General features: G+C 34.2%; 1 protein-coding gene across 1 annotated transcript in view; it reads left to right on the top strand.

Moving 5' to 3' along the window:
- The first annotated feature begins 8,386 nt into the window (after positions 1–8,386).
- LOC110444097 overlaps positions 8,387–15,648 on the top strand; it is a 64,499-nt gene continuing 57,237 nt past the window's right edge. The window contains exons 1-3 of the mRNA XM_021488515.1: positions 8,387–8,407; positions 8,959–9,024; positions 14,664–14,824. Coding sequence (XP_021344190.1) covers positions 8,387–8,407; positions 8,959–9,024; positions 14,664–14,824 — 248 coding nt within the window. The remainder of the gene's footprint in view (positions 8,408–8,958; positions 9,025–14,663; positions 14,825–15,648) is intronic.

Raw genomic sequence — 15,648 nt, 5'->3', positions numbered from 1 at the left:
TACCAAAGTCAACCAGGTATTTATCCTGTATTTAATAGGTACCAAAGTCAACCATGTATCTATCCTGTATCTTAATTATAGGTACCAAAGTCAACCAGGTATACACCTGTATCTTATAGGTACCAAAGTCTACCAGGTATCTATCCTGTATCTTATAGGTACCAAAGTCTACCAGGTATCTATCCTGTATCTTATAGGTACCAAAGTCAACCAGGTATACACCCTGTATCTTATAGGTACCAAAGTCTACCAGGTATCCACCCTGTATCTCATAGGTACCAAGTCTAATAGGTATTTATCCTATATCTTATAGGTACCAAAGTCAACCAAGTTTTTATCCTATATCTTATAGATGCCAAAGTCAGCCTGGTATACACCCTGTATCGTATAGGTACCAAGTCTACCAGGTATACACCCTGTATCTTATAGGTACCAAGTCTACCAGGTATTTATCCTATATTCTATAGGTACTAAAGTCTACCAGGTATACACCCTGTATCTTATAGGTACCAAGTCTACCAGGTATTTATACTATATCTTATAGGTACCAAGTCTACCAGGTATTTATCCTATATCTTATAGGTACCAAGTCTACCAGGTATTTATCCTATCCTATAGGTACCAAGTCTACCAGTATTTATCCTATATCCTATAGGTACCAAGTCTACCAGGTATTTATCCTATATCCTATAGGTACCAAGTCTACCAGTATTTATCCTATGTCTTATAGATGCCAAAGTCAGCCTGGTATACACCCTGTATGTTATAGGCACCAAATTAAAGTCAGCCTGGTATACACCTTTACCTCGGGTACCAAACCCTGTACCTATTAAGTTAGTGGATCATAGTCAGTCAGAAAATCCTCGCTGGGAAGCGTTCTCCAATATACATTTATGCTTAGTTGAAGTAAGGTTGTTTACGAACCTGAGGGATTAAACACTTGGATATGCCCAGTTTATTGCATTATGAATCATCCAAAAGTGAAAGCTTTAGGAATTAGATTCAGGATTTAAAGAAAGATTAATTAGCTCTGAATGAAATATTGGACAGGGCCCTGGCTGTTTAGATAAGTTAAATAAGGAGTGTTTTTTAAAGATATATTTTTCATTGATTCTTTAATTATTTTTTTTATACTTTGTACTGTCTAAATTATTGTTAACCATAAATACAAAATGTTTTCATCCTTACACTGAGATACACAAACATGTGAAGCATGTGGTAGCTAATAAATGGTGACATTTACTTACACTCAGGTACACCTCTCTGTGTAACAAGTGGTCATGTTACCCTCAGGTACACCTCTCTGTGTAACAAGTAGTCAGGTTACCCTCAGGTACACCTATCTGTGTAACAAGTGGTCAGGTTACTCTCAGGTACACCTATCTGTGTAACAAGTGGTCGTGTTACCCTCAGGTATACCTATCTGTGTAACAAGTGGTCGTGTTACCCTCAGGTACACCTATCTGTCTAACAATTGGTCGTGTTACCCTCAGGTACACCTATCTGTGTAACAAGTGGTCAGGTTACCCTCAGATATGTCTAACAATTGGTTGTGTTACCCTCAGATATGTCTAACAATTGTTTGTGTTACCCTCAGATACGTCTAACAATTGGTCATGTTACCCTCAGATATGTCTAACAATTGGTCGTGTTACCCTCAGATATGTCTAACAATTGGTCATATTACACTCAGAAATGTCTACCAATTGTTAATATTACACTGAGATACAGTTACCTGTGATACAAGTACCTTACCTGTGATACAAGTGGTCGTGTTACCCTCAGATATGTCTAACAATTGGTCGTGTTACCCTCAGATATGTCTAACAATTGGTCATATTCACTGAGATACACTTACCTCTGTAACAATTGGTCATGTTACCCTCAGATATGTCTAACAATTGGTCGTGTTACCCTCAGATATGTCTAACAATTGGTCGTGTTACCCTCAGATATGTCTAACAATTGGTTATATTCACTGAGATACACTTACCTCTGTAACAATTGGTCAGGTTACCCTCAGATATGTCTAACATTTGGTCGTGTTACCCTCAGATATGTCTAACAATTGTTCGTGTTACCCTCAGATATGTCTAACAATTGGTCAGGTTACCCTCAGATATGTCTAACAATTGTTCATGTTACCCTCAGATATGTCTAACAATTGGTTGTGTTACCCTCAGATATGTCTAACAATTGGTCGTGTTACCCTCAGATATGTTTAACAATTGGTTGTGTTACCCTCAGATATGTCTAACAATTGGTCATATTCACTGAGATACACTTACCTCTGTAACAATTGGTCGTGTTACCCTCAGATATGTCTAACAATTGTTCGTGTTACCCTCAGATATGTCTAACAATTGGTCAGGTTACCCTCAGATATGTCTAACAATTGTTCATATTTCACTGAGATACACTTACCTCTGTAACAATTGGTCGCGTTACCCTCAGATATGTCTAACAATTGTTCATATTTCACTGAGATACACTTACCTCTGTAACAATTGGTTATGTTACCCTCAGATATGTCTAACAATAATACTAATATGTATTAGAAATACTAACCTATGTAACAATTGGTCATATTACACTCAGATATGTCTAACAATAGGTCATATTACACTCAGATATGTCTAACAATACCAGGTAGGTCATATTACACTCAGATATGTCTAACAATAGGTCATATTACACTCAGATATGTCTAACAATAGGTCATATTACACTCAGATATGTCTAACAATAGGTCATATTACACTCAGATATGTCTAACAATAGGTCATATTACACTCAGATATGTCTAACAATAGGTCATATTACACTCAGATATGTCTAACAATAGGTCATATTACACTCAGATATGTCTAACAATAGGTCATATTACACTCAGATATGTCTAACAATAGGTCATATTACACTCAGATATGTCTAACAATAGGTCATATTACACTCAGATATGTCTAACAATAGGTCATATTACACTCAGATATGTCTAACAATAGGTCATATTACACTCATATATGTCTAACAATAGGTCATATTACACTCAGATATGTCTAACAAAAGGTCATATTACACTCAGATATGTCGAACAAAAGGTCATATTACACCTAGATATGTCTAACAATAGGTCATATTACTCTGAAATATATCTAACAATTGGTCATATTCACTGAGATACATTTACCTGTGATACAAGTGTTCATATTAGATGAACTTACCTGTGAAACGAGTGGTCATAGTATAAATTACTTAAGTACCGTATTTGATTTTAAAAGGAAGCTGTTCTTATAAGTGTGCCACCAGGAGTTTTAGTAATAACTTGAATACTTACATGATATTGTATTTTTTTTTATTTTTTTTTACAATTTTAAATTCTTAAGGTGGTTTTGTTATAGTTAAAGAACTTCTGCTGTGGAAACAGTGCTGTATTAATTCAGACAAGTATATTGAATAAAAAAAAATTGCTTTGGGACATAATGCCCAATTTCAGAATAACACATTGCTTTGTTAAAAATGGGGAATTGATTTTGTGAGTGAGATAAGGAAAAATGAAGACAACTGAAACGAAAAACACTCAAATCAGGCAGAAACTCTTTTTTTTCTAATTAATTCAGCTGTTAATATGTAATTGCTAGTACAAACAAACTGGTTTCATGCAATCACTAAACTAAAATTCAAGTAAAAAATGACATCTCGTAAAATCTTCAACCCTGAGTCAATAGATCCCAAATATAAGTCTTACTAACTTCCAAAATACAACACCTGTAATAGAGGAAACCCAGTACACACTAATTGACAGGTACCTGGTTATGTAATCAGTTAATTTGTATTTAGTAATGTGTATTGCATTATTAATTTTCATTACATTAATTGCTTTTAGTGCATATCATTTACATACATTTAGATGTTAATTGGTCTTTCCTTTTGGTGAGAGGATTGTATTTCAAAAAATCTTGATATTTTAAGCTGAATTATTCTAAGGCCTATTGTGGTAGAAATATGGCCTACACCAACCTACAGTAATTAGTACATAGTTATCCTTCATAAAACAGATATTGTATTTACACATGAGCACACATAAGTTGTAATAGCAAGTCTGCCATGATACACCCGATATGTTAACTGGTACTTGATAGAATACGGAGCCGATAAAATGATAAAATGATGTTTTCCTTCTAGTATTTTGGTTGTTTATGGCATTAAAGAAATACAAAGTTTTAGAATAATACTTTGAATGATTATTAGGTTTAAACATATTCTACATATTTCTTTTTAATACTCTTCAGTTAATATTTATAACATTCATTTCTGTTCAGGTACATAGTCCTTTTGATTTATTTTATGGTTAAGGATCAAAATTAGAGACTGGAGGTATTTTGATAAAAGAGGGACCTCATGGTTAATGGGGCTACCATCAGTGATTGATAAAAAGAGCTCTGTCATGTTTTCCAGGAATATCCAGTTCTATCGGTCAAGATACAAGTCTATATTTAGATGTTAGTTACATTTAGAATCATAGCTAAAACATTACTTTTTTCAATGATGATAATCAAAATGGTATACCGTAAAAACCCATGTAATTTGCGGACCTACGTAATTTGCGCAGGCACTTTTTGAGGCTGAAAATCCTCAAAAAAGCTTCTACTCAAATATTTTGTGCACCAAAAAAAATAGAAAAAAAGTTTAAGTTCCGAAAATCGATCTCTGAAAATGAAAATGAATTTGGCTGAACTTTCTTTGTTAACGGTTACCTATTTAATAATCCTTTCCACATAAACTCAGGTAACAACACAGTATGTATCAATTGTATCTTTTATTGATGTTTGAAATAAAAAAATGCGTTTGTCTTTGAGTTCCGTGTACCAAGGGAGATTATCTCGTGTCCAAGATGGCGGTCTGCCAGAATCGTCGATCTTTTCATGAAAAAAACTTGAAATTGCTTATACCTGTGTATTTTACGCACCCCCCACTTTGGGTATTACATTTCTGAAAAAACAGTGCGCAAATTACATGGGTTTTTACGGTATAAATCGGGATTCAGGTATTACATTTCAGTGTCATTGATCTAATGAAACGTATGGAGTTCAGACCTCCGTTTAATGTCAGTTTGACCTGGACAATGGCAAGAACGGCGAGTACTCCCATTAGTCTATTGTCCATTTGTACTGGACTGAAACAGGAATAGCGAATAATTGTCAGTAGGACTCTGACAAAGATGAAAATTGCAAGTTCTCTTATCAGTTTACTCTCATTTACAGAATCAGACCAGGACATATTGTCAGTTTACTGTCAGCTTGACTCAGAGTGAGATATTTGAGTATAGTACTGTGGTTTTGACTCATCTGACATGGACATAGACCTGCAACCAATTAGTAAGGCCTCATTTTGGCCCTGCATATTAATTTGTTAGCAACATTGATAAAGTATAGAATACGCAGTTCATTAGTTGATCCTGAATCAGACCCCTGCAGTTTTTGTTTCATTTTCAAATATTTGATTTTTGAAAATTTTCAATTCTGTATAATGCATCACAAAATTTGATTTATTTGAGATGTTTTTGTAGAGAAGACTAGAAAATATTTTTTATGACAGTGACTATTTAATACATTGTAATATATTTTATGACAGTGACTATTTAATACATTGTAATATATTTAATAACAGTGACTATGTAATACATTGTAATATATTTTATAACAGTGACTATGTAATACATTGTAATATATTTTGAGTTTGATAGTACCCTTTACCTTCATACTACTCTGCATTTGACTAAAGTCACTCATGAATTATCTCTGACTAATTTCACTTGGACAGATCCATGAATAGACTCTCTGACTTCAGATTGTTACAATATACATGTAGATATATTACAAATCTGTATCACGAGGGTAATCCCGGTACTCGCTATTTCGCTTACGTCAGAGTGATACTAGCTGTTTGGATTACGTCGGAGCAAAATGTTAGTTTTGCGCCAAATACGGCTTACGGCAGAGTAAAATTCTCTTACGATTTGAAAAGTGTTGCGGCAAAATACAAGATTACGTAAGTATAATGATGTGATATAAGTAACAATGTATCTTGTCAAAATGTTAAAACAAACTTCTCCTAATCCACTCGGCCAGATTCAGATATGATAACTACTACCTGATGGTGTGCATCCAGGTATTATTTGTTCAATCTGACCCCTTTTTTTAGGGAGTGATGGCCCTTTGTAGAAAAATATTTGTCCAGACACCTCCTCCAAAACCATGGGGCCAATTTCAAGGGAAGTTTTCATATATGATAACTACCCCTTGGTGTTGTGCATCCAGGTAATTTTTTTCCAACCATTTTTTATGGAGTTATGGCCCTTTCTTGAAAAATCCTTGTCCTGAAAACTTCTCCTGGTCAACTCGGCTAATTTCGAAGTTTACAGATATGGTAACTGCCCCCTAATGTTGTGAATCCAAGTACAACTGTAGTACATTTTCATTCCGACCCTTTTAAAAGGAGTTATGGTCCTTTGTTAAAATAAAACTTTGTCTGTCTCCTAAAGTACTTGTTCAATTTCAATGAAAGTTTACACATATGGTAATTAGTATTTTTTTCATTCCAACACTTTTGACAAAGTTATGGCCCTTTGTTGAACAAATCCGAAAACTTTTTGTCCGGACAACTCATTCTTAAGTTATTGATCGATTTCAACGAAACTCTGCAGATATGATAAATACCACCTGAAGTTGTGCATCCAGGTATTATTTGTTCAATCTGACCCCTTTTTTTACGGAGTGATGGCCTTTTGTTGAAAAATATTTGTCCAGACAACTCCTCCAAAACTATGGGGCCAATTTCAACGGAAGTTTTCAGATATGATATCTACCCCTTGGTGTTGTGCATCCAGAAATTTTTTTCCAACCCTTTTTTATGGAGTTATGGCCCTTTCATGAAAAATCCTTGTCTTGACAACTTCTCCGGATCAATACCATCTGAAGTTGTGCATCCAGGTATTATTTTTTTTTTCATTTCGAGCCTTTTTTACAAAATGGCCCTTTGTTGAAAAATCTTTCTACGGGCAACTCCTTCAAAACTACGGGGTTAATTTGATGTCGTGCATCAGGGTAGTATTTCTTTCATTTCAACCCTTTTTTAAGGAGTTATGGCCCTTTGTTTGAAATCTCTGTCCTTAACTACTTTGACGATTTCAGCAAAACTGGGTCATCTGGGCTAACAAGATTTAGTTTGCAAGTATGTTTTGCAATTTGGAGGGAGTACAGAAAGTATGTCACTTATCTATATACTTGAATAAGTGTACAGCTCAGTGAATAAAGAAATCATTACTGGTGGGAGACTATGGATTACTTTGCAATTTTTTACCTTACTTAGCCTGTAGCTTATAGTTCTGGATGATATAGGAGTGGGGGAATTAGTTAGCCTTTGGCTTACAGTTCTAGTTGTTAAAGGTTGTGAGGTCGCGTCACCAAACATTTCAAACTCCCTCCCTTGAAATAAGAGTTACTGCCCCTTAATAAGTAGCTTACGATGTAAGTTTGGTTTCAATTTTCCAGTTATTAATTATAACTGATTTGTTAAACTTAAGTGATTCTGAGACAGAATAATTGTTGTCATTTGACAATAGAAATTTCCATTGGAAACATACATTATTTGTTTAGTCATGTGATTTTGTTTTTTGATAGTCACACCATACATGTGCAAGCTGCAGTGTGTGGTGAATGAAATACCTGTCTAGATTTCAAAATAACGAACATATTCGGTCTATATAACTGATACACATCTACTCAAAATGATGGTCAAGTTTGTAATGAGTGTAGAAATAAAACACAGAAGAAAAAAATCAAACTTTTGGGAAGTCTCAGATCTAGAAAAAAAAAGTCAATTTTAAATATTCTATTTGTTCCTATGTGATGCTTTGTGACTAAGAAAATATCCTAAAATTTGTTAAAAAATATTGATTTTCATTTAGTTGAAATATAATTGTTTGACTGTAATCCGTATCATTTCAGTTTGTAAATGAACGTACAGCGTATCACACAGGGACGTGATCCGTATCAGCATACATACCAACTGTATAGTTGGGTAAAAATATCGCTAAAACTTGTGTTTAGTTCAGACTATTCAATGTTATTTTGTTGATGAGCCATTGGCCAAGACATGTGTTGTGTAAAAGTAGTTTAATTAAATAGTTATTACATTCAAATCTCCACAAAGCCGTATGTAAACTGATGTCCATACATATATATGACTATTCAGTCAAAACCAATTCAATTTAAAAAATAAAATATTGATATAGCAGCTTAAGACATACTTATAATACATGTATATAGACTGAGTTACAGTGGTAAGTATTTACACAAGAAAGCGCAAAAATACCTCTTCAATCATGGGAGCATTTTACTCTGCCGTAAGCCGTATTTAACGCAAAACTGACTTTTTGCTCCGACGTAATCCAAACAGCGGGTATCACTCTGATATAAGCGAAATAGCGAGTATCAGGATTACCCCCGTGGGTATGTCAATGTGTACCTTACATTATTCTTGTCAGTCATACAGATAATAACTGACTACAAACATTAATATATAGAATTAGCTTCTGATTTCAGCTTCCCTGCCTTCCAATTGTTGAGAATTTACATACTTGATTAGTCAGAATTCGTAAAACGATAACATGCCAAGTACCTATTTCCAATCTCTAGGCAAGTTTCAATACACAGGAAATGGGATCTAAAAATGGATTGTCTCCCCTGATTAATTGTTCTTGTTGATGGGTGATAATTGTATATATAGCTATTAATATCCTGTGATGTAGGCACTGATTTAGTTTTAAGATATATATTCTATGAGTAAACAATAAAAATGCTCTGATTATTTAAAATATCCTGAATCAAGATTAATATTTCTGGTCTATGAAAGCTAGAAGACCTATATTGACAATGAGATTGTTGATTTTTGTAGAGTGGCAAACGAACTGGCTCGGCCGTATCAGCTGTGTCTGAGCGGCTGGGTAGCGCCAGAGATGAGGTATTGTCACATATATTGCTGTTTGTTTGATGTTTGGTGTTCATCAGTAAATATTCTAGTTAATAGTACATATGTAACAGTTTGTCTTTATTTGATAGTACATATGTAACAGTTTTGTCTTTATTTGATAGTACATATGTAACAGTTTTGTCTTTATTTGATAGTACATATGTAACACTTTTGTCTTTATTTGAAAGTACAAAATGTAACAGTTTTGTCTTTATTTGTAACATATTATCCTTTTATTACTATTTTGTATTTATTTGATATTGTGTTAATAACTAGTGTGTTTAGATAAGTAGAAAGCAACAGCACTTTTTCTTTTTATTTCACAAGTTTTATCTTTTTGACACAGCCAGTGTTAATGATGTTGTACGTATAGTTACCAGTTCCAGATTATCTAATATTTTTAGGTGATTTTCTAGGGCTTTCCAGGTGATGTAGTATTTTCCAGGTGTTTTCTAGATGATTTAAGAAACCCGGTCCCACTGCAGGAAAACACTGGAGATTTGCACTGTAGTTTTACATATTTCCAGTAGTCTCCCCTTGATTGTATTTTGGATATGAGACTGGGCCAGTAGTCTCCCCTTAATTGTATTTTGGATATGAGACTGGGCCAGGGTGCTTCCATTGACCAGTGAGCTCAGTTGGTTAGAGCAACAGTTTAATGATTTGAGGTCTAGGGTTCGAATCCTGGTCTGGTCTCATTGCATTCTTTGTTTATTTCATCTTTACCATTTTTTCATAAAAGTTCTGAAAGTGCATATATTTAGTTTTCGGCAGTGGCATAGAGATCCTTAATATTTTCAATAGGATTAAGCATGCTACAAGTGACTTAATCAGTATTTTCCAAGTGACTAAGTGTTTTTCTAGATTACTTAGTGTTTTCCAGGTGATACCATGTGTTTCAGGTGACTTAATTTGTTCCAGGTGACTTAATTTGTTCCAGGTGACTAAAGTTAGCTAAGTGTTTTCTAGATGACTTAATGTGACCCAGATAGCTAAGTGTTTATCAGGTGACTAAGTGTTTTCTAGATGACTTAATGGGACCCAGATAGCTAAGTGTTTTCTAGATGACTTAATGGGACCCTGATAGCTAAGTGTTTTCTAGATGACTTAATGGGACCTAAGTTGATTCAATAGCTAAGTGTTTATCAGGTGACTAAGTGTTTTCTAGATGACTTAAGCGGACCCAGATAGCTTAGTGTTTTTCAGGTGAATAGGTGTTTTCCAGATAAATTAATTTATTCCATATGTCTAAGTGTTTTCCATTTGACCTATTGTTTTCCAGGTGCCTAACTGTTTTTCATAAGATTTTATGTGTTCCGTGTGAATGAATGTGTTTCAGTTTGGCAAGGGTTTTCCAAGTGACTCAGTGTGTTCCTGTTGACATAGTGGTTTCCTGATGAATACGTATTATGATTACACAAGCTGCACTGTAAAATGTATCTATAGTTAATATATCTGATATACATGTATCTATAGTTAATATATCTGATATACATGTATCTATAGTTAATATATCTGATATACATGTATCTATAGTTAATATATCTGATATACATGTATCTATAGTTAATATATCTGATATACATGTATCTATAGTTAATATATCTGATATACATGTATCTATAGTTAATATATCTGATATACATGTATCTAACAACGAACTATACATTATGCAGGATATCGTTTTACATTACTCATATAGATGCCTACTTCATTACTAACATCTAACCATAATTCATATAATTTCATAGTTTGTTCATGAATATGAGATTCTATGAACTCAGTGTATTATCATGATGTTTTGGTCAAATGTAGACTATAACAAAGGCACTGCTTCAAAAAGAGAAACTGGGTCTGCTGACATGTAAATGGATTATCAGTTTATTGAACAGTTCTTATATTGTTGTTTGTTATATTAATCATTGTTACCGTTCATTGTTCAGTGATGAACAGATCTCAGTTTTTGAGCACCTGACATTTAGCTATAACTTAAAGTGATTCATCACGGAATAATTACCAATTGTTATATATTGGAAATCCCTTGTGTAAATGTTTAGTAATGAGAACAGCTATGGATTCCATTAACATCCATTGTTTGGTATGTAATCTGATGTAGAACAGACTATTTAAGTATCGACTTCCAATGTGTATAAAGTATTGTTGTACCAATTTAGAAATCTAGTCAGTTGGTGTAGTGATTAGCGCACTTGCCTTTCACAAAAAAGACTGGTATTTGATTCCCAATTGGTAGTGAAAAGTTATTCCAAGAGGTCACCTGCCCCCCAAAAAATAATCTTCATTAGGAATACTCCAGTTTCCCTCAAGATTAACCCCTCCCACATGCTTTCATCCAGGCCAACAAGAAAATGATATATGTTGATAAAAGTTGTTCCATATCTCTTCTTTTTTTCTTTTTTTAAATAATGTGGAAATCTGTTTTCTCTTACTGAAATAGTAATAAGGAGAACTTAAACAGAAAGAGTTGTGTAAATGTTTAAGAGCTCATGTCACCTATATACAAGGAGTTACATACCTTTTTTTAACAAGGGGTTACAGAGCTCATATCACCTAAATACAAGGAGTTACATCAGAGCTCATGTCACCTAAATACAAGGAGTTACATCAGAGCTCATATCACCTGCATACAAGGACTTACAGAGCTCATATCAAACCTAAATACAAGGAGTTACATCAGAGCTCGTGTCACCTAAATACAAGGAGTTACATCAGAGCTCGTGTCACCTAAATACAAGGAGTTATATCAGAGCTTGTGTCACCTACATACAAGGAGTTACATCAGAGCTCATATCAAACCTAAATACAAGGAGTTACATCAGAGCTCATATCACCTGCATACAAGGAGTTATAGAGCACACATCACCTTGGTACATATATAAGGGGTTATACAGTTCATATCACCTAAAAACAATGACTTAAAGAGCTCATATCACCTTAATTTTTGAAATAATTATGTGTATTTTTAACAAAATGTGTCGGTGAATCATGTCTTTGATAGTTAGAAAATTTTGTATACAATTTTATCTGTAGATTTTGCAATAGAGGGTCTTCATATAATGGCGCCTTGCTAAAGATTTAGAAATCATTGTAAAAATGAATTTGTATATTTCATCATTTCAGGTGTAGCTTACAGGTATATTACCCTTTCATCATCAGCCTTTATGGCTCACACTTGACAAGGAATGTCCAACAACCTTTTCATTGTTCATTGTTGCTGCCAAGCCCCATTCACTCATATTTCCATTGTCATTTGTTACATTTTTGAATTTTGCATGCCTCATTTCTCAAGAAATCACAATTGTTCAGAAATGGTTTCTTTCCAATCACATCCAATGTGTCTCTTCAAGGTCATACACTGCATGTAATTGGTCATTACAATATGAGCATGTGATCGCCTGTCCTATCAGCATGCTATAACACTTATCGTCTATTTGTCCGATCTTTTTTACAGTATGCCAGTTGTGGATAATGTTACAATATAAAATGATTACTTTTTCAAAAGTTGTCATAAAACAATTTTAATTCTGCCATTTTTCATGTATTTCACATATCTTTTGAATGGAAGCTGTGTCACATGATAGTATGTGATCATGTACCAGAAGGAGCTCCTGCATGTAACTTTTATGTCTTCAAAATCTCCAACATTCAGTATTGAGTTACGTTTGCAATTTAGCATGTTTAAAATGTGTTGTTTTTGTATTTTCTTATCTGCATGGAATGATAATTAATTTTATGCGTGCTGCAGATTTTCTGTTGTTGTTATATAAGTGATGTACAGCAGGTGACAGGTGAAATAAATCTCATCTCCAAAATGATTCTCACTAGAACAAGTTGCTATAGCCTTTAATATAATAAAATCTTGATTTTATCATTGGAGCATGAATAGGAAAACATGTTTACCCAGTAATGGAACAGATATAATGACATGATCTGTATTATAAATTCAAACTGAAGCACATTCTGTAAAGGCCGATTAAACTGAAACTTTGTAGGAATGATCGACTCATGGTCCTGACAAAGTGTTGTTATTTTGCGGGTCTATCAGAAATTCAATATGGCTGACACGGCCGCCATTTTGAAAAACTATTTCAAACTTAAAGTCAAGTTCTGCTAGGCCGATTGAACTGAAACTTTGTAGGAATGATCAACTCATGGTCCTGACAAAGTTTTGTTATTTTTCGGGTCGATCAGAAATACAGTTTGGCTGCCCATGCCACTATTTTGAAAATACCTATTTTATACTTAAAAACAAGTTCTAATAGGCCGATCTAACTGAAAATCGGTCTAGGAAAGATCAGTGTATGATCCTGATAAACTTAAGTTAACATTATACTTAACAATTTTTTACTCAAATTGGTACATATTTCAACAACAAAAATAAATACTGTAGGACTCAGGTGACTTTTAAGGCCCATGGGCCTCTTGTTTATATAACAGACTAGTCTTCATATATGGGTGCATTTGTCTGAACAAGTGTTCACATTCTATCTACAATTCCTGATTTCTTACATATATAATCACGAAAAGCCTCATTGGTACATTTTATTCTGCAAGTTATCTCCCTTTTGCTGTTAATTGGAGGACTATTGTGTCATGGTGCAGTTGTCTCCCTTATACTGTGGGAATGTTGGGACTGCTGTTACATCCATCAAAGATTATTTAATTAAGGATACATGTTGTTCTGTTCCATGTATCTCCATTCCCACAGAGATTCACTCCAAAAAACATATAAAATATGCATGGAAAATGGTTAATTGGTAAATAAATTGATCTCAAAGACAGCATGTAGTGATGAAGATGTGGAAGTTATGAATCATCAGAGAATTGCTTTCAAAGGGAAATAAATCTATCAGAAAACACAGGTATAATGTGTAGTAAAATCAATTTGATTAAATTGTGAAAGATTTCTTTTTTAATTGACAATTTCAAAAATTGTTTTAGTAACAGTTCATCTTTGAATATGCTTCCAGTAAATGTGTTATTTTAGGGTGACCGGATCCTTACAGATGTTACACGGTGTATTGTCATATGATACTTGTAAGACAGTGGAATGAGTGGGCTTAGTGTTTCTACAGAGAAAATTAAAATATCATTCACAAATGTTCATCATAATGTGCTCAATAATGTCTGGTTTGGTACAGATATTCTGGTAGAATTTTTTGTTTTATGAAACTCATCAGATAGATTTGTTGAAAACTGATCTGAAAATATTGAAATATATATACATGTATTGTTATTCAATATGTGTGATAGAATATTATTAATTATGTTTTAAAACTTTCAGCATGTAATTTTTCAAAAAGAATTTTCAAATCATGCGTCTAGTGATATTTGCTCTATGCAATTTCTATGAAATGTTACTATAGGACTCTGTGCAAGAAAAGCATGGCCATTCTTATCTTATTGTAAAGCATGGCCATTCTTATCTTATTGTAACACAATTAGTTTTCTTCACCCTTAGTCATTGGTACATAACAATAAAAGTAGGATCACATGATTGTAATTGTACATATCCAAAAGTTTCATCAAAGAATATCACCGTTTCAGCTACTGCAATATACTTGTTGTATTAGTTTCCCTGTGTGCAATGATCATTTCACCAAATTAAATAGAAGTTATTCTTTCCTCAGCGCAAGAATACGGTGATAAGTCCAGACTTTCCAGAGCCATTCCATCAACAGTCATCACAGACGCAAAGTTTGACCTCACCACGTGCGAAGCAATGGGGACCAGCCAAGCATGCTGACCGCACTGAATTCTTTGATCTTATTAGGTATTTATGATCCTGTATTTCTCATGAACAATTTAAATGTCAACTATCTACAACACTCATTGGTGTGCAATTGTATTTATTCTTCATGAAGAAAAAGTGCATAACCTTTTGTCATTGAGTACACCACAACACAATCTTGTTAGGTACAAAAAACTAGAGGCTGATGTCTATGAGGACACATTGTAATATCTGATATCTATGGGTCACAATGTAACGTCTGATGTCTATGGGTCACATTGTAATGTCTGACATCTATGGGTCACATTGTAATATCTGATATCTATGGGTACACATTGTAACGTCTGGTATCTATGGGTACACAATGTAACGTCTGATGTCTATTGGTACACATTGTAATGTCTGATATCTATGGGTACACATTGTAACGTCTGGTATCTATGGGTACACAATGTAACTTCTGATGTCTATGGGTACACATTGTAACGTCTGGTATCTATGGGTACACATTGTAACGTCTGGTATCTATGGGTACACAATGTAACTTCTGATGTCTATGGGTACACATTGTAATGTCTGACATCTATGGGTACACATTGTAATATCTGACATCTATGGGTCACATTGTAACGTCTGACATCTATGGGTCACATTGTAACGTCTGATATCTATTGGTACACATCGTAACGTCTGACATCTTNCCGCAAGACGTTGTCGTGCCTCCATCGGTATCTACCCTGTCGTAGTGCTTCTTTGCAACCAGACAAGATATGAGCCAGCACGATGCTCTCTCTGCAGCTTCTATGGGTCACATTGTAATGTCTGACATCTATTGGTACACATCGTAACGTCTGACATCTATGGGG

Source organism: Mizuhopecten yessoensis, unplaced genomic scaffold (genome assembly GCF_002113885.1).
Source record: "Mizuhopecten yessoensis strain PY_sf001 unplaced genomic scaffold, ASM211388v2 scaffold1981, whole genome shotgun sequence".
Taxonomy (NCBI): Eukaryota; Metazoa; Mollusca; class Bivalvia; order Pectinida; family Pectinidae; genus Mizuhopecten; species Mizuhopecten yessoensis.
This window is presented reverse-complemented; position numbering and strand designations above follow the sequence as displayed.